The sequence below is a fragment of the Triturus cristatus genome, chromosome 12 (genome assembly GCF_964204655.1).
Source record: "Triturus cristatus chromosome 12, aTriCri1.1, whole genome shotgun sequence".
Lineage (NCBI taxonomy): Eukaryota > Metazoa > Chordata > Amphibia > Caudata > Salamandridae > Triturus > Triturus cristatus.
The window spans coordinates 849,260,947-849,279,145 of record NC_140595.1 but is presented as its reverse complement, the minus strand read 5'-3'; the positions used below and the strand labels follow the sequence as shown (position 1 = coordinate 849,279,145).

At 52.6% G+C, this 18,199-nt stretch overlaps 1 protein-coding gene across 1 annotated transcript in view; it reads right to left on the bottom strand.

The window, feature by feature from the left end:
* The window catches only part of RCAN3 (regulator of calcineurin 3), a 124,046-nt gene that overhangs the window by 17,027 nt on the left and 88,820 nt on the right, over positions 1–18,199 (bottom strand). Inside the window, exons 3-4 of the mRNA XM_085636910.1 lie at positions 15,088–15,261; positions 1,880–2,051 (exon numbers count right to left, since the gene is read on the bottom strand). Of these exons, the coding sequence (XP_085493036.1) occupies positions 1,880–2,051; positions 15,088–15,261 (346 nt within the window). The remainder of the gene's footprint in view (positions 1–1,879; positions 2,052–15,087; positions 15,262–18,199) is intronic.

Sequence of the window (18,199 nt, the reverse complement as noted above, 5' to 3'; positions counted from 1 at the left end):
AAAGAATCTGATTTATATGCCCAATAGGGTCATTAGCCCCCATTAAAGGATTTGACTTCGACCGCTGTAGCCTGTAACCAGAAGCCCTTCACCCCCCAGAATGAGGACTTCGTGGACCCCGACCCGTGTGGTCAAAGTCGCCCCACATTACCTGTGGACTTAGGAACCACCATAAGGGCACCCCCTTCGACCCCACCACAACTGAAGCATCTTCGAGCATCTTCTTATCCTGCATCACCAGCATCAGGACCACTTCCTTAGGGTCTATGGCGGCCGCGCTCTTAAGACGAGGACTGGACTGGAAAATGCTCTCGTGGCAACTCTATCCCTGTGACCCCCTAGGCCATGGATACTTGCAAACAATTTCCCAGGGGCCAAAATGTTTCGTCAGTGATGTGGCCGAGGGCCGCACTGATGCCAGCAGGGTGGCAATTGGGGGGTGGGAGTTGGCGATAAGGTGGGTGTAGGGGGGGCTAAGCATATACATCTGGTGTCTGAACTGCCCAATGTGAAACCAGAAAACCTGGTATTAATCCCAGCTTCTTGACTTAACCTAACTGTGTGAACCTAAACAGTTGGTTTAATTCACTTTCCCTCCTCTCTCTTCATAATCACATAGAAGAAAACCTTCAAATACATGAATTCAGGAAGTGTGCTGAACAAAACGTTCTCCAGTATTTTATTTAATAAACGTTGATGTTGTTCATGTAACAATAGAAACTCGGGTCACCCAAAGAGTTCACATAACAAATGATTTACGTCACAGTTCACAATTGGCCTTGTTGTCAGGGTGGAGGTGTGGAAGAATAAATGTTACCAAATTCATATTTGAAAACTATCACATTTAAAAAGATACTCTGCAACGCACCGATATAATCTGATGTACTAAGGTGAAAGAGTTCTGCATGTTAACGAAATACACTTTTAAAATTTTGCAGAGACTTTGCACTTATGCTGCCAGATGTCTTTAATAACGAAGGTGTTTCTAAAGTTAAGTGGTGCAGGACACGCCAGTTACTTCCGTACTTTGAGGATCACTGCCCAAGACCTTCATCCTGTCCGATTGGGCTGAACCAGAGGAGCCAAACTAACTTTTTCAAAAAGTTTCCAAACTTTTTGTTGGCCAATGCTTGTTTGCAGTCAAACACAAAAGTGATAAAATCTTTGCATAATCATATCTCCAGAACCCTCTGGTCACTTTTGCTAATCATGCACTCTACAATTCATGAAAATACACTCTACTTTCATACATTGGTGTAGTGGTTTCTTCTGCGTTGTTGTTTGGTGCCGTTCAACGCTTCACACCACGTTCCCTCATTCGAGCCTCGCCGCTCGGAAGCCGTAGCTTCCAGGGTTCAGCTGAAGGTTGTTCAAATGAGCCTGACTGGACCCAGTAGAGGTTTTGCGGGTGTAATGTACGATAAGGCTACACAGGCATATCATATACCACCACCAGAACCTCACAGCATCCTCCCTGTCGGCGTACTCTTTGTCATCTCTGCCATGGTTCTCTTCCTGTGCACCCCAACTTTGTAGAGCGCTCTAGTGGTCTGTACAGGCCTGCGCTAGACAAGTAAATGTATATATGCTCCTGTCTGTGCCGGCTGGCACAGACAGGAACAGGCACCTCAGCTCTGCACTAAACACACATGACTCGACAGAAAAGAACCCTTAGACCTTAATGTAGCCGACAGGGGGCAACACTGGACACATTTGATTCCAACCCAAATGTAAGCATACTATCAGAGGGGTGGATATTCCAGAAGGCCACGCCTGCACCCACAGGTGACGTCCTCCGAATGATACATTACCTGGGGCCACAGAGAGCGCTGCATCACTGTGTCAATCACCAAGGTGCACCGTTAGAAGACATCCTTACCTGGCCCCAGTTTGGACACTGCACACAGTAGGTCATAGTTGAGAACAGGCATTGCATCGCCGCCCTGCCTCCATCCGACTGGAGGGGACGCGGGGGGGGAGATCAGGAACTGCTTGACAGGCTGCGGAGGCAGCAGGAACGCCTTCTCGCCCTCCATACTCGACACCTGTATCTGAAGAGAGGCAGGGAGGAGAACTGAATGACATGCTTCCTGTCTTTATCATTCCAAACATCCTTGGGCTCACAGGTGCATAAGGCACTCGTCACTCAGATGTCACCACAGTCAAAACACAGACAGTGCTGTGCATAGTACGCATATGACAGCGTTCACTCTCCTCCAAGTGCAGCGACATACCAGTGTCACAGAGTAATAATATCACATGCATAAACACATTTAACCTAACTTCTGTCCAGCCTCCACCCTTCCCTTCTCAGGTAAGGTGATAACGCTGTGTTGCCTCCCCATTGCCACCTCACATCCATGTGTAAAGTACCTCATAGACATTCTGGCGTCTGATCGGACTACAGTCCCCAGACTGCACTTCTGCAGATTGTGAATGACTATCTCCACATCCCTGGCACTGGAGACTCATGACTTCTTGTACTCCCAGGGCCAGTTGTAGAGCTGGTGGCGCCCGGTGCAACAAAGTCTGTTGGCGCCCACCAATGACCACCTCCACCACGGATTCCCCCACCACCACCCTTTAACCTTTAACAGTGCATACGTCTCCATAACCACTCTCTCTCAGATGCATATAAAGCCCCACTCACCAGTGGAGAGTGTCAGAGCACTTTGCATCAGACACACATTACACAATAAATCATACATGTGTAAGGAAATGTTACATAAGACAGAGGACTTCAAGGTGTAGGATTCACGTCATCAACAATGGTACGCAGAATAATGTAATAGTGCTTGTTCTGGAGAAGCACGCTGGATAGTTGGGGGTTCTCTTTCATGATGAGAATAGATTTCTGCCCAAATTAATACTTTTTGAAACAATAATCTGTGCTCCAATCTATACTTTGCAGCCTGCACGCAGTTCTTTGATAAAGGTTAATAGTGCAGTACAAATCCAAATGCATAGAATAAAAATAGGTCTGTGGTTTCCTGCTTTTAAAAGAGACATCATTTCGTTACTTGCAATTTATAAATTAAAATCCTAAAACACGATTCGAACTTATAAATTGCAAGTAACGAAATGGTCTTCCTTCATCCCCATTCAGGAAGCAGAGATAGTCAAACTAATCTCCAACGCTAAACCCTCATCCCCCGCCCTGGATCAGCTACCCCCTCACTTGACCAAGGACCTGAAGCTCGTCCTAGCCCCGCTTTGCTACAAGATCATTAACAGCTCACTGAGCTCAGGCGTCGTTCCAGACTGCCTCAAAGTTGGTCAAGTCACTCCACTGCTGAAAAAGCCAGGTCTAGACACCAAGGATCTGAATAACTTTAGACCTGTATCGAACTTACCTCTTCTGTCCAAAATCCTGGAAAGATGTGCACTCCCTCAGCTGACCCAACACTTGGACAAAATTAATCTTCTAGATCCCATCAATCGGGCTTCAGAAAAGGCTGCGGCACTGAAACCGCAATCCTCAATGTCATAGACGATTTACACAAGTCACTTGACTCGGACCAATGCTGCCTTCTCATCCTCCTGGAGCTACCGGCCGCATTCGATACAGTCGATCACAAACTGCTCATCAAGGTTCTACAAGAAAGGGCTGGTCTTGAAGAGACGGTCCTCCACTGGTTCTCTTCCTTTCTCCACAACCGCTCACAAAGAATAAAAAATAAAAACTTTGAGTCCGACCTCCACCCCGTCAACAGGGGTGTTCCACAAAGATCAGTGCTCTCTCCTCAGCTTTTCAACATTTATATCAAACCCCTTACCTCTCTAATCAGGAAATCCGACATCCCCTTCCACCTATACGCGGATGAGACACAACTATCTCTGGAAACCAACTCCATTGACGACATCCAGAGACTCAACGCCACGCTCGGAGAGGTACAAAACTGGCTCTCAAGCAATCACCTGAAACTCAATCAAGAGAAAACGGAAATACTCCTCATCTCCGACAAGGATGAAAACCCACAAATCGCAGAATGGCTCAAAGCTATTGATGCCCTCAATGGAAACCTCATCCTGGCGGATTCGGTAAAATCTATAGTTATCACCCTAGACCCGAAACTGGACATGAAAAGACATATTACAAGATCTGCTAAAAGTGCCTTCCTCAATTTGAAATTACTGTACAAAATAAAACCCTTCCTCCCGCCCAAGGACCTTCAACAAGCCACTCAAGCACTGGTGCTCTCCAGAATTGACTATGGGGTTGCAGCCCTGACGGGGACAGCAAAATCCCACCTCGCCCCCCGGAAAACAACCTTCAATGCAGCAGCCAGAATGGTCACCGGGACTAAAAAATTTGAACACATCTCCCCGGCACTCAGAAAACTAAAATGGCTCCAATTGACTTGCGAGCCAGCTTTAGAACAGCCTGCCTCACGCACAAAGCCCTGCACACAGGCAAACCGGAATACCTGGCTGCCAAACTCAAGAGGGCCGGCCAGTCCAGGAACCCCAGGAGCTCCAACACTGTGCTACTGATCCCGCTGAAAACTCGCAAGCGAAAAACCGCAGCAAAATCATTTGCTGGAAACGCCCCGAAAATCTGGAACTCTACCCCCCCCCCCCACATCAGAACGATCACCTCATTTCCAAAATTCAAAAATCTGCTCAAAGTCCTCTTCCTCGACCGTTCTCGAGCGAACCGATAGCAGCCAAGGAAGCACCCTAGCCGGCACCCTATCTAACTTTAATTGTATGACGAGTGACACTGACTCGGATCAAGAAAACTTCTTGGAAACTCATCCAGTGTGAACAAAGAAACTCGTCGGAGGCTCGTCTTGTTTGACCTGCACCCCCAGGCCCCTCTGCTCGACTGCGCCTTTGTTCGCTCGATACCCAGCTCGATCCCCATGTTTTACTATACTCTGTACTGCCTATTTGCACATAATTTACTTGATGTGAAGCCCTCGGATACCCTCGGGTCCAGCTAGCGCAATACAAAACTCCTAAGATAAAAAAGAAAACATCTCTTTTAAAAGCAGTAACCCACTGACCGATTTATGTTCTATGCACTTTGTAATCTGCTTGGTAGTGTATTTCTGAAATAGGCGTATTAACCTACTATGCTACTTTATAGTGAGTCAAAACCTCAATTAAACAAAAGTCCGATCTCCCTTCAGGAAAACATTAACCACAGGAGTTATCCTGACATTTGTTTGTTGACTGGAAATTACTGGAGGAAACGAACGCGGCAGCAGGTGCTTTAAAATAATAAACTTTGCAACCACGGCACCCCACGGAAGTCAGCACCCGGTGCGATGCCACCGGTCGCACCGCCCTAGAGCCGGCCCTGTGTACTTCTTGACCTCTTGGCCGCCTTTGATACAGTCACCACCACACTTCAGCGTCCGGGGGAATCGAAGGCTTTACCTCCTATCTGGAGAACTGTTCTCAAGCAGTGAAAACTGGGAGCGATGTCTCTACTTGCATCAGACCCCAACGAGGGTTCGTCACGGCTCGATCCTATCACTGACCCTACTCAACCCCTATCCCGAGCCACTGGTGAGACCCTTAGGAATCCCGGATCTTCTTTCACCTGGATGCTGACGAGACCCTGATCTACCCACGTCTCATCCCCGGATGACATGACCCTTCCCTCCAAAACCCCAGCACGAATTCAAACATGGATCTCCACTCGCCACTTGAAACTTAACCCTGCAATTAATTCTTATATCACTGACAAAACCCAACGTACCCCTTGGAGCATGGATTTGATCCACCCTTGCCCTGGAACCCCAACTTACCCCTGCTCAGAACCCCAAGTAGCTTGGCTTCATTCTCCTTAGTCAGTTAAACCTCCAGAGTAAAATCACACCCTGGCCAAGAGCGCCCACATCGAACTATGGCTGCGCTGGGGGATCAGGTGCTCATTCCCGAACAGGACTTACAATCAGTCCCCCCTCCTTTGCCACATGGGGGGGCGAGGGTCCTTCAGAGCCATGGCTCTTTATTGGAACAGCTTGCCGCCGGAATTGAAAACAGCACCCTGACCCTCTGTCTTCAGAAAACAACTTAAAACTTGGCTTTTTAACCGGTGATCTTCTACACTTCCCAGGACCCCGTCGGCTCATCTCTGTTCCTGCAAAGTGCCAAGAAGCCTCCGGGCATTTGTGCGCTTTATGAGTTACATCATTCATTCATTCATTCATTCAGGCGTTGGTTCTCCCCAGACTGGACTCCGGGATCTCACTCCCCTCGGGCATCGTCACAGCACACTGAGCTCCGCTCAGAGCGGCTCCTTATGCTGCGGCCGCTTTACTATTGGACACAAGATATTCGGGCGCATCACACCATCCTCTTGTTCCTCCAGTGGCTTCCTATTGAGGCGAGAGCTCAATTTAAAACTGCACGCACCACACACGAGGCGCTGCCCACACCACACGACGCGCTGCCCACACCACACGAGGCGCTGCCCGCACCACACACAAGGCCCTGCCTGCACCACACACGAGGCCCTGCCCGCAGCACACACGAGGCGCTGCCCACACCACACGACGCGCTGCCCGCACCACACACGAGGCGCTGCCCGCACCACACACGAGGCCCTGCCCGCACCACACACAAGGCGCTGCTCGCACCATACACAAGGGACAGCCCGCACCGTACACAGAGCCCTGCCTGAACCACACACAAGGTGCTGGCCGGCGCCACACGAGGCGCTGCCCGCAACACACACAAGGCGCTGCCCGCACCACACACAAGGCGCTGTCCGCACCACACACAAAGCGCAGCCCGCACCACACACAAGGTGCTGCCCGCACCGCATACAAGGCGCTGCCTACACCGCACAGCGGGTCCTGCCGCACCGCACACAAGGCGCTGCCCGCACCACACACAAGGCGCTGCCCGCACCACACACAAGGCGCAGCCTGCACCACACACAAGGTGCTGCCCGCACCGCATACAAGGCGCTGCCTACACCGCACAGCGGGCCCTGCCGCACTGCACACAAGGCGCTGCCCGCACCACACACAAGGCCCTGCCTGCACCACACACAAAGCGCTGCCTGTACCACACACAAGGTGCTGCCCGCACCACACACACAAGGCGCTCCCCGCACCACACACAAGGTGCTGCCCACACCACACACATGGCCCTGCCCGCACCGCACACAGGGCCCTGCCCACACCACACACAAGGCGCTGCCCGCACCACACACATGGCGCTGCCCACACCACACGAGGCGCAGCCCGCACCACACCCAAGGCACTGCCCGCACTACACACAAGGGGTCCTGCCTGCACCGCACACAGGGCCCTGCCTGCACCGCACACAGGGCCCTGCCTGCACTGCACACAGGGCCCTGCCTGCACCACACACAGGGCGCTGCCCGCACCACACACAAGGCGCTGCCCGCACTGCACACAAGGCGCTGCCTACACCGCACAGCGGGCCCTGCCTGCACCACACATGAGGCACTGCCTGCACCACACACGAGGCGCTGCCTGCACCACACACGAGGCGCTGCCTGCACCACATACGATGCACTGCCCGCACAACACACATGGTGCTGCCCGCACCACACACGAGGCGCTGCCCGCACCACACACAGGGCGCTGCCAGCACCACACACAAGGCGCTGCCTACACCGCACAGCGGGCCCTGCCGCATCGCACACAAGGCGCTGCCCGCACCACACATAAGGCCCTGCATGCACCACACACAAAGCGCTGCCCGCACCACACACACAAGGCGCTCCCCGCACCACACACAAGGTGCTGCCCACACCACACACATGGCCCTTCCCGCACCGCACACAGGGACCTGCCCGCACCACACACAAGGCGCTGCCCGCACCACACACATGGCGCTGCCCGCACCACACGAGGCGCAGCCCGCACCACACCCAAGGCGCTGCCCGCACTACACACAAGGCGCTGCCTGCACCACACACAAGGGGTCCTGCCTGCACCGCTCACAAGGTCCTGCCTGCACCGCACACAGGGCCCTGCCTGCACCACACACAGGGCGCTGCCCGCACCACACACAAGGCGCTGCCCGCACTGCACACAGGGCCCTGCCTGCACCGCACACAGGGCCCTGCCTGCACCACACATGAGGCACTGCCTGCACCACACACGATGTGCTGCCTGCACCACACACATGGCGCTGCCCGCACCACACACGAGGCGCTGCCCGTACCACACACATGGCCCTGCCTGCACCGCACACAAGGCGCTGCCCGCACCACACACACGGCGCTGCCCGCACCACACACACGGCGCTGCCCGCACCACACACAAGGGGCTGCCTGTACCACACACAAGGGGTCCTGCCTGCACCGCACACAAGGTCCTGCCTGCACCGCACACAAGGTCCTGCCTGCACCGCACACAAGGTCCTGCCTGCACCGCACACAGGGCCCTGCCTGCACCGCACACAGGGCCCTGCCTGCACCACACACAGGGCCCTGCCTGCACCGCACACAGGGCCCTGCCTGCACCACACACAGGGCGCTGCCCGCACCACAGACAGGGCGCTGCCCGCACCACAGACAAGGCGCTGCCCGCACCGCACAAATGTGGCTGTAATGTTATTTTAATTTATTACACGCTCGAATCACCCCCAATGGGGTATATCGGCGCGAGACCAGGACAACTGATACTCAAGAAACAAACAGTTCCTTCTCCTGGAGCCCGCCACCTTCAAACAAGACCGAAACACGAGCCCGTCACTGCAGGACTCCCTGCGACCCTCCGTGTGACCCCAAGAGCCCGTCACTGCAGGACTCCCTGTGACCCTCCGTGTGACCCCAAGAGCCCGTCACTGCAGGACTCCCTCCGACCCTCCGTGTGACCCCAAGAGCCCGTCACTGCAGGACTCCCTCCGACCCTCCGTGTGACCCCACGCACCTCTAACAAGGACCGAAACACGAGCCCGTCACTGCAGGACTCCCTGCGACCCTCCGTGTGACCCCAAGAGCCCGTCACTGCAGGACTCCCTGTGACCCTCCGTGTGACCCCAAGAGCCCGTCACTGCAGGACTCCCTGCGACCCTCCGTGTGACCCCAAGAGCCCGTCACTGCAGGACTCCCTCCGACCCTCCGTGTGACCCCAAGAGCCCGTCACTGCAGGACTCCCTCCGACCCTCCGTGTGACCCCAAGAGCCCGTCACTGCAGGACTCCCTCCGACCCTCCGTGTGACCCCACGCACCTCTAACAAGGACCGAAACACGAGCCCGTCACTGCAGGACTCCCTGCGACCCTCCGTGTGACCCCAAGAGCCCGTCACTGCAGGACTCCCTGTGACCCTCCGTGTGACCCCAAGAGCCCGTCACTGCAGGACTCCCTGCGACCCTCCGTGTGACCCCAAGAGCCCGTCACTGCAGGACTCCCTCCGACCCTCCGTGTGACCCCACGCACCTCTAACAAGGACCGAAACACGAGCCCGTCACTGCAGGACTCCCTGCGACCCTCCGTGTGACCCCAAGAGCCCGTCACTGCAGGACTCCCTGCGACCCTCCGTGTGACCCCAAGAGCCCGTCACTGCAGGACTCCCTGCGACCCTCCGTGTGACCCCAAGAGCCCGTCACTGCAGGACTCCCTGCGACCCTCCGTGTGACCCCAAGAGCCCGTCACTGCAGGACTCCCTGCGACCCTCCGTGTGACCCCAAGAGCCCGTCACTGCAGGACTCCCTACGACCCTCCGTGTGACCCCCGCCACCTCTAACAAGGACCGAAACACGAGCCCGTCACTGCAGGACTCCCTGCGACCCTCCGACGCTCCGTGTGACCTCTAACAAGAACCGAAGGCTCTTGTCTTTGAAATGCACTTGGGCTAAATCTATGATACGATGATTACTGGCCACTGTGATTTTGTAAACCTCCTGATGTCCCTGGGACATGCTCACAATTTATAAAATGATAAATAAAATATAATGAAATAAAAAGGTAACTGTTCTAATCCCTTTGAAAGCCTTTAATGTCCCTCCATTCAGATCTTTTCTATGAGGGGCTGTTCTGGGCTCCCACCACCAGGTGTCAGGAGAGGCCAACATTTCAATCTCAGGAAGCCGCACCGAAGAAGTGTTGTGTCTGGTTTCAGCGCCATCTTCCTTGTCCAAGATTTCATTGGGCAGGAGTTACTCGCGACCGCAGAGGGAGAGCGCCTGCCATGCACACACCATGGAGAGGAGCCAAGATCAAGCCCGGAGGCCTGGCTATGTAAAACCGCTGCCTGGTCGCTTTATTACAGAAAGTTATGAGAGAGCAGAGCCAGAATCATGTATTGTGAACACCCAGGGTTACAATCAATAGGCCGCTATGGGTGGATTTTTACTACATTCTCTTAAGCTCGCAGAGAGGCATCTTCTAAGACCGATCACCTAATTACTCCATCCAAAAAGGAGTTCTTTTGTTCATAAGAAAACAGAGGACATTGTTAAAGGAGACGCGGAGCCCGGAGCAGGAGGAAGGGGGGGGGGGGGGGGGGGGGTCGACACGGTGAACTCTCTCATAATTATGATCGGACGGGGGTTTACACTGCACGGCTGGCCAGAAAAATATAAGAAATAGATTTACATTGTGAATTCCCTGACAAGTCCGATAGGAAGGGGTTTGACAAAGTGAACTCTCTGATGAATACAATAAGAACAGACTTTTGAATGTGGAAAGCACAATATGGGGGTGTTCATCACAGGGTCCCCAGTGAGGTCTGGCCACGGTACATGCCTGGTGTCTCAAGACAAGACGAAGGTCCTCTCGCGACTTACAGGGCGCCCGGTGGACTTACACAGGGAACAATCACATATAAATGTACCATCACAGTGGGGCAATCCGACCCAGCACTCTGCAGTTACAATTTCAAACCCATGGGATGGGGAATTACAGTGTCAACCACCTTTTACTAGCCAGTAACACAACACTTAATGCCTCATTCCTTGGGGTTTAACGCTCTGAGCAGGTGGGAAATGTATGCGGGGACCACAGGGCGAGGTGCAGGGTGACGCAGGGGCATCTTAGAACTGTTGGGGGCCCCGGGCCAAACATAATTTGGAGCCCCCTGCTTGGATAAACTCTGAGGACCCCTTGTCGTTCAGGGGCCTCCAGTCAGTGCAGAGCCTTTGAATATTTATAAGATATTGGACAATGGGAGCCCCTTTCCATGTCGTGCAGGGAGACCCATCATGTGTGTGTGATGCCACTGTCTGAAACTGTCCTGAAACCTTAATGATGGGGCCCCTAGAAAGGTTGGGGCCCTGGCCAGAGCCCACTGTGCCCATGCCTTAAAACATCTCTGGGGTGAGGGAAGAGGGTGGGGCCCGTAGGAAAGGGACGATGGAGGCCATTTCCAGGGGTGGGAGAATGGGGGGGGGGGGGTATTGTATGTTTGCTCTTGTCAGAAAAAAACAGGAAGTGCGCCGTGGCTGCTGCAGTAGCCAAAACCCCATGAGGCTTCACTGCGCAGAAATATCACCAGGTGCGAAAAGGAAGGGCGTTAATGTGCATGTTAATGTATATTTTGTGTCTGCCTAAAAGGTTTGACATGTCCTTTAGGCAAAGACCACATGGTTATGTTTATGTTCATGGTAAAGTCAATAAGATTCGTTTATTAACGCTTTAATACTGTGACGAAGGCAGCAAGGATTCTCGCTTTACACTGTGGACACCTTGACGACGCCTGTAGACCCGACCCTTCTGTTTGTGATTGGATCTCTCCGGACACTTCTCCTCTTCACGGCAGCAGCAGTTCTTCGCCCGTGACCCGACACCAAAAGGCACCTATGCACCCGGCTTCCCTGGGTGAAGTAACTCGAGTACTCTCGTTCTCTGGAGGGTGCTAGCCCTAGAACTTCTTAAGTCCAAAAGGGTTTGGTCCCGACTCGATTAGAAGTGTCCCTAATCATTAAATTTCCAACCGCAACATTCCCCATAGAAAGTAATAGGAACCTGTGGTTGTGTTTCCACACTGCATGCGGCTCCCGTGGGTCCCCGACGTCCCTACCTTGGGTGGTTCCTTGGGGTCCCAGCGATTCTAGAGGTGATAGGCACCTTGCCTATTTCAGTCGTGGCTCTTGTACCACTATTTTAGTATATGGTTTGGTACGCCCCTAGGGCCCAAACGTGTATTTGTGCTTTTACTGATGCTTAAACACTTGTAACTGAAGTACTTCGAACTCCAGTCTCATAAGGAGACTAGAGGGGTGTGATTTATCTTAAATACATATATTTTGAATATATACCTGGTGTGGTTGTCCTTTCATTTGGTCATTCAAGAGATTATAGACTGGTAAAACAAGCTGCTTTACATTCCTTCAAGACTTAGCCTGAAGGCTGCTCTCCACAGCTACCACTAGGATAGATTTCAATAAAGGTTGTCACCATAAGGGGTTGTTTGGACTGATACAAGGTGCCCACTAGAACTAGTGGACAGCATATACCAGGCCACCTTCTCACACTGCTGTGACCTGTCAAATCAAAGCAGATATGATCTCTGCTGGTGCAAAGCAGATCACGGGTTCATCGCATGTTTCCAGGCCACTCTTTCATGTGGCTCTCCTTCAGGCAGACTGTTGGCTTAATGCACTCAGATGAGACGTTTCCTCTCGCTTGTTGGCGCGCTGCTGGCAGTAAGAGCAGAGAGACGCTTTGCACTTCCAGGTTGCAATTCTACCTGGATGTAGAAAGATGGATTATGGTACGAGGAATTCCTTCATCAACAGCAGCAATTGTAATATTATCAAGAAACCCCGAAGAAGTGGGACTGCAGTAGAAGCCCAGATGCTAATCAGCCAAACTGCAATACTGTCGGAGCCACACAAGTTAAGGACTGCATTACTGGGGTGCGCAATTCTTCCGGAGGAAAATGAGGCCGAGGGTTGGAAAGGCAGAGAAACAAAGCTCTGTCCTCAAAATCTTGGGTGTTAGTGACGTCCCAAGAGCGTTACAGAACTCAAGATATAAGAACCAGGGAAGAAAACAACAAGGTGCAAGGACACCATGTACACAAAAGCTCCCTGCAGTGGGACCCATGCCACCGATGAACACTGTGAGGTGCCTGTCTCTTCCGACCTCCTCTACGTAATCTAGGCCAGAAGTGACAGCCTTACTACAGGGCGGCTGTTCCTTTTACAATTCCTCAAGCTGTCAGTTTGCACCCTGGAAATTCCACCTGTACTTACAACACCTACACCACCATAAACTGGTCCTCCCTACATTTCACCCTACTCATCCGTGACTCCTTGTTCTTGGATTTCCGTGTGCTACTGCTCCTGCCCTCCATATGAATCAGGGCGGGTCACTCACGATTAGGATTATGGGGGTGCCACCTTCTGGTTCCTGGCTTTTAAATGCTCTTAGCAATCATGCTGCACGCATGACTGTTTGCTCATGTTTAGTTCTTCAGGGTCGTGAGGGAACTAAACTTCTCCTCAGACGCATATGTTTCAGCTGTAAACTCCACATACAATTCTCCTAATAAAACAGAGGGCAGTGCATTTCCGAGTGTCGAACCCAGGTATTTTTGCTGATGCGCTACGTCGTTCTCTCCCTTTCTCTGATGCAGTCTCCGATGACGTCTTACTGTAAGAGAAAGCGGAAACCCTCCTTTCGTTTGAGCAAGACTGCCTGCATCACATACAATAGTGGACTTGTAGTACCGGAGCGTGGGGAGTAATGTTAATTATCACAACACCCGCAATTCTGTTCATAGAGCGGCATTTATTTACCAATTATAAAGTGATAATAAATCGCCTATGAATACAGACGTCTCGGAGAACCATAAAATGGAGGGGATTCCCCAGATCTCATTATAAGATCTTGATCATGTCCAGAAACACCACAGAGGAGGAGATCTAGAAGCTAGACTTTGTTGTAAAGAGACATGGTGGATTGACACACTGAGTACTGTCGAGTGTGGTCTTAATGCAGATAAAGAGTTTCATACATTTCTGTATCAAGAGATGTTTGCAGGTGAATTAGACCCGTGCCGGTATCTCTCCGATTGAATTGTTATACGATGTCGTGGACTAGTTTCATATTTCAAATATGATTAAATGGACCTTTACGTTATTTTTCCTTTACGCATGCTGTACATTTGGAAGATTGTTGTGAAATTGGCTTCAGTGTGGCGACAGAGTTTACAATGAAGTTTTTCTAGCAAGATGAAAGGGGTTCGGACCTGCGGTAAATGCTGCCATGTAATAGGAGTGTGCTTGACATGTTGAACTGATTACAAATGGATATGTACTTATTAAGACCTGGCTGACTCTCCGTAAGAGGTTTGTTACAGTAGTACCCTGTAACACGTTCCAGTCCTAGATGTTGTAATCATTTAAAGCCAGAGGGGAGGCTGGCTGAGGGCACATTGGGCAGGGCCTTGGGTTCTGTTGTCCCCATATATTTATACAACAGTGAAGACATATGTCTTCTGCGACAGAACCCTGGAGGTCTTCTACTTTTTCTTGGCCTTCAGCAGACTACTAAGTGGTTCGCAAGAGGCTAGTTGTCGCCCGTCAGCTCTTCATAAACCCGCTGAATTCACGCTCTCGTTGAGGCGTTATTGGCCGGCCACGATCAGCTTCTGTTTCACTTTCAGAAACATGAGAACCATCTTCAGGGATTCTACATGTGTCTACTTATTCCATTGCTATGAATGGCTTTGTGGTTAGTAATGAACTACTGTTTTTGCCTCAGTTCCCACATTTGAATCCAGAAACTGATCAATCAATTCTTACGCTCTGACGCAGTGCTTTTCAGGTAGAAGTTGAGACCTTAATTAAGTTAACATCTCTCTCTTAGATTCCTAACATACCAACTATGACAGAGCAGAGGACATGTCAGTGTGCATACTCGGCGGATGTCCGCAGAGCTTTATTTGATTCTGCACTTTACTCTTTGTACCCCCTCTTTACAGATGGAGGGTGCTCTGTGTTCCAGTAACACCTCCGCTAAGGTTGTCATTTCTCTGGTGCTCACCACTGGAAGGTAATTCCTTGTTTCCCATTCAGCACGGATCCTTGGCGCAGTCTCCGTGTGAGTTCATACCAGCCTGTTTTTTTTTTAAAACAGCTTTGCATGATGGCATGGACGCCAGCGTTCCCCGGAGTTGAGCTGCACCCCTGTGGCCACCTACCTGTGCAAAGTAGAGCTTCAGCTTCTTGCCATTGAAGTCCGACTCGTGCAGCTCTATCCGCGCCCTGGCTGCTGCTTCCGGGTTGCTGAAGTTTATCCGTACTCTCCGGAAGCTTTTAAACAACTGGAATGTGACGTGGGTGTCATACATGGTGAAAAGTGCCTCAAATCTTTCCTAGAGGAGAAAAAGAGAGAATTGACATGTAAAGAGGGTGGTACACAGTCACAAACAAATAGATCAGCATTTAGAAGCAGGTGTAGAAAAAGCACCCCAACTTATTAGCGTGTAGTTCCAGACCCTGCATGCTCCGTGGACCAGAGATCAACATTTCACTGTCCTGCCTGTCTCATGCTTACATGATATGATCTTTATATGTCCCCCCCCCCCTCTTCAGATGAGATGCTACAAACACCGGACAATAAACATCTGGAGTTTGGCTGGAACATTTGCTCTTGCTGCCTGGTGTTGCATATGACTTGTACTTCGGGGGATGGCGGGGGCGTGGCCAGGCATCAAGGGCCCTCTAGTGCTCTTAGCCCAGGACTTTTCTAATGAGAGCATGCTTCCCCTACTTAGTGTGATGATTTAATTACAACAGAGAACATACATTCATGGGCTACTCTTCGGACGGCAGCAAGAAAACCCGGAGGGAGACCATGGATTTCAACATTCTCATTTCATTTCCATGCAATGACCCTACAGTCGAACCTGCAATTATGAGAATGACTGCACAGTGTCAGACCCCATTCGGGAGGCTACAGGACAGGCCGAGTCAGTGCGCCCTAACCGTGGTGGTTGAGTTAGTTTGTTTGACTCTGGTCTCCTGTGGTCGGTCCTCTGATGGTTTTGCAAACTGGGCCAGGTACAACCCTCCATACCCTTCATTCCCAGGGAGGCGAGGGCGAGCAGTCACCGGCTTCTCAGGGAGGCAAAGGGGGACAGTCACCAGCATCTCAGGGGGGTAGCGAGGGCAAGCAGTCACCGGCGTCTCATGGGGGTAGCGAGGGCAAGCAGTCACCGGCGTCTCAGGGAGGCAAGGGGGGGGGGCAGTCACCAGCATCTCAGGGAGGTATCGAGGGTGAGTAGTCACCGGCGTCTCAGGGAGGTATCGAGGGCGAGCAGTCACCGGCGTCTCCGGGAGGTATCGAGGGCGAGCTGTTACCGGCTTCTCAGGGAGGCAAGGGGGAGGCAGTCACCGGCGTCTCATGGGGGTAGCGAGGGCAAGCAGTCACCGGCGTCTCATGGGGGTAGCGAGGGCAAGCAGTCACCGGCGTCTCAGGGAGGCAAGGGGGGGCAGTCACCAGCATCTCAGGGAGGTATCGAGGGCGAGTAGTCACCGGCGTCTCAGGAAGGTATCGAGGGCGAGCAGTCACCGGCGTCTCCGGGAGGTATCGAGGGCGAGCAGTCACCGGCGTCTCCGGGAGGTATCGAAGGGAAGCAGTCACCAGCGGCTCAGGGAGGTGATGTGGGGGACAAAAGCTTACAATTCAACACTCACCCAACAGACACAATAATATAATGGCCAGCCTAGTGTTTAACTTTAAATCAAAATAAGGCACTTTAATCTCACAACAAGACTAAATAATACACAGTACAATAGGAATACAAGGACAGGGTTGTAATCTCAGTTACGATTTCAGTAAGGCATTACACACCCACTTCTGGTACTACCTAGCCCCACTGTAGGAGACATCTAATGATTACAGTCCCCAGTATATGGCGGGCCTAGGCAGTGATAAGACACAGATAATATCCCACTGCACATCTCAGCTCAACATCTTTTACCGCTTGAGTTTCCTTGTCAAGAAATATGATGTCCGCACAGCAGACCTGTCTGCACACTGTAGCCTGTGGCTTGCGATGCAGTCTAGACTTGCAACATGTGTGATTAGTTTACCCCAACCCCAACTGCAGGGGCCACGGGTGGTGACCTAAGGTTGGAACAGAGAGCCTCAGATGAAGTGGCAGGCCTGGGAGGCGGCTTACCCACTGCAGGGGCCATGGTGGTGACCTAAGGTTGGAACAAAGAGCCTCAGATGAAGTGGAAGGCCTGGGAGGTGCCTTACCCACTGCAGGGGCCACGGGTGGTGACCTAAGGTTGGAACAGAGAGCCTCAGATGAAGTGGCAGGCCTGGGAGGTGCCTAACCCACTGCAGGGGCCACGGGTGGTGACCTAAGGTTGGAACAGAGAGCCTCAGATGAAGTGGCAGGCCTGGGAGGTGGCTTGCCCACTGCAGGGGCCACGGGTGGTGACCTAAGGTTGGAACAAAGAGCCTCAGATAAAGTGGCAGGCCTGGGAGGTGCCTTACCCACTGCAGGGGCCACGGGTGGTGACCTAAGGTTGGAACAAAGAGCCTCAGATAAAGTGGCAGGCCTGGGAGGTGCCTTACCCACTGCAGGGGCCACGGGTGGTGACCTAAGGTTGGAACAGAGGGCCTCAGATGAAGTGGCAGGCCTGGAAGGTGCCTTACCCACTGCAGGGGCCACGGGTGGTGACCTAAGGTTGGAACAGAGAGCCTCAGATGAAGTGGCAGGCCTGGGAGGTGCCTTACCCACTGCAGGGGCCACGGGTGGTGACCTAAGGTTGGAACAGAGAGCCTCAGATGAAGTGGCAGGCCTGGGAGGTGCCTTACCCACTGCAGGGGCCACGGGTAGTGACCTAGGGTTGGAACAAAGAGCCTCAGATAAAGTGGCAGGCCTGGGAGGTGCCTTACCCACTGCAGGGGCCACGGGTGGTGACCTAAGGTTGGAACAGAGAGCCTCAGATGAAGTGGCAGGCCTGGGAGGTGCCTTACCCACTGCAGGGGCCACGGGTGGTGACCTAAGGTTGGAACAAAGAGCCTCAGATGAAGTGGCAGGCCTGGGAGGTGCCTTACCCACTGCAGGGGCCACGGGTGGTGACCTAAGGTTGGAACAAAGAGCCTCAGATGAAGTGGCAGGCCTGGGAGGTGCCTTACCCACTGCAGGGGCCACGGGTGGTGACCTAAGGTTGGAACAAAGAGCCTCAGATGAAGTGGCAGGCCTGGGAGGCGGCTTACCCACTGCAGGGGCCATGGTGGTGACCTAAGGTTGGAACAAAGAGCCTCAGATGAAGTGGAAGGCCTGGGAGGTG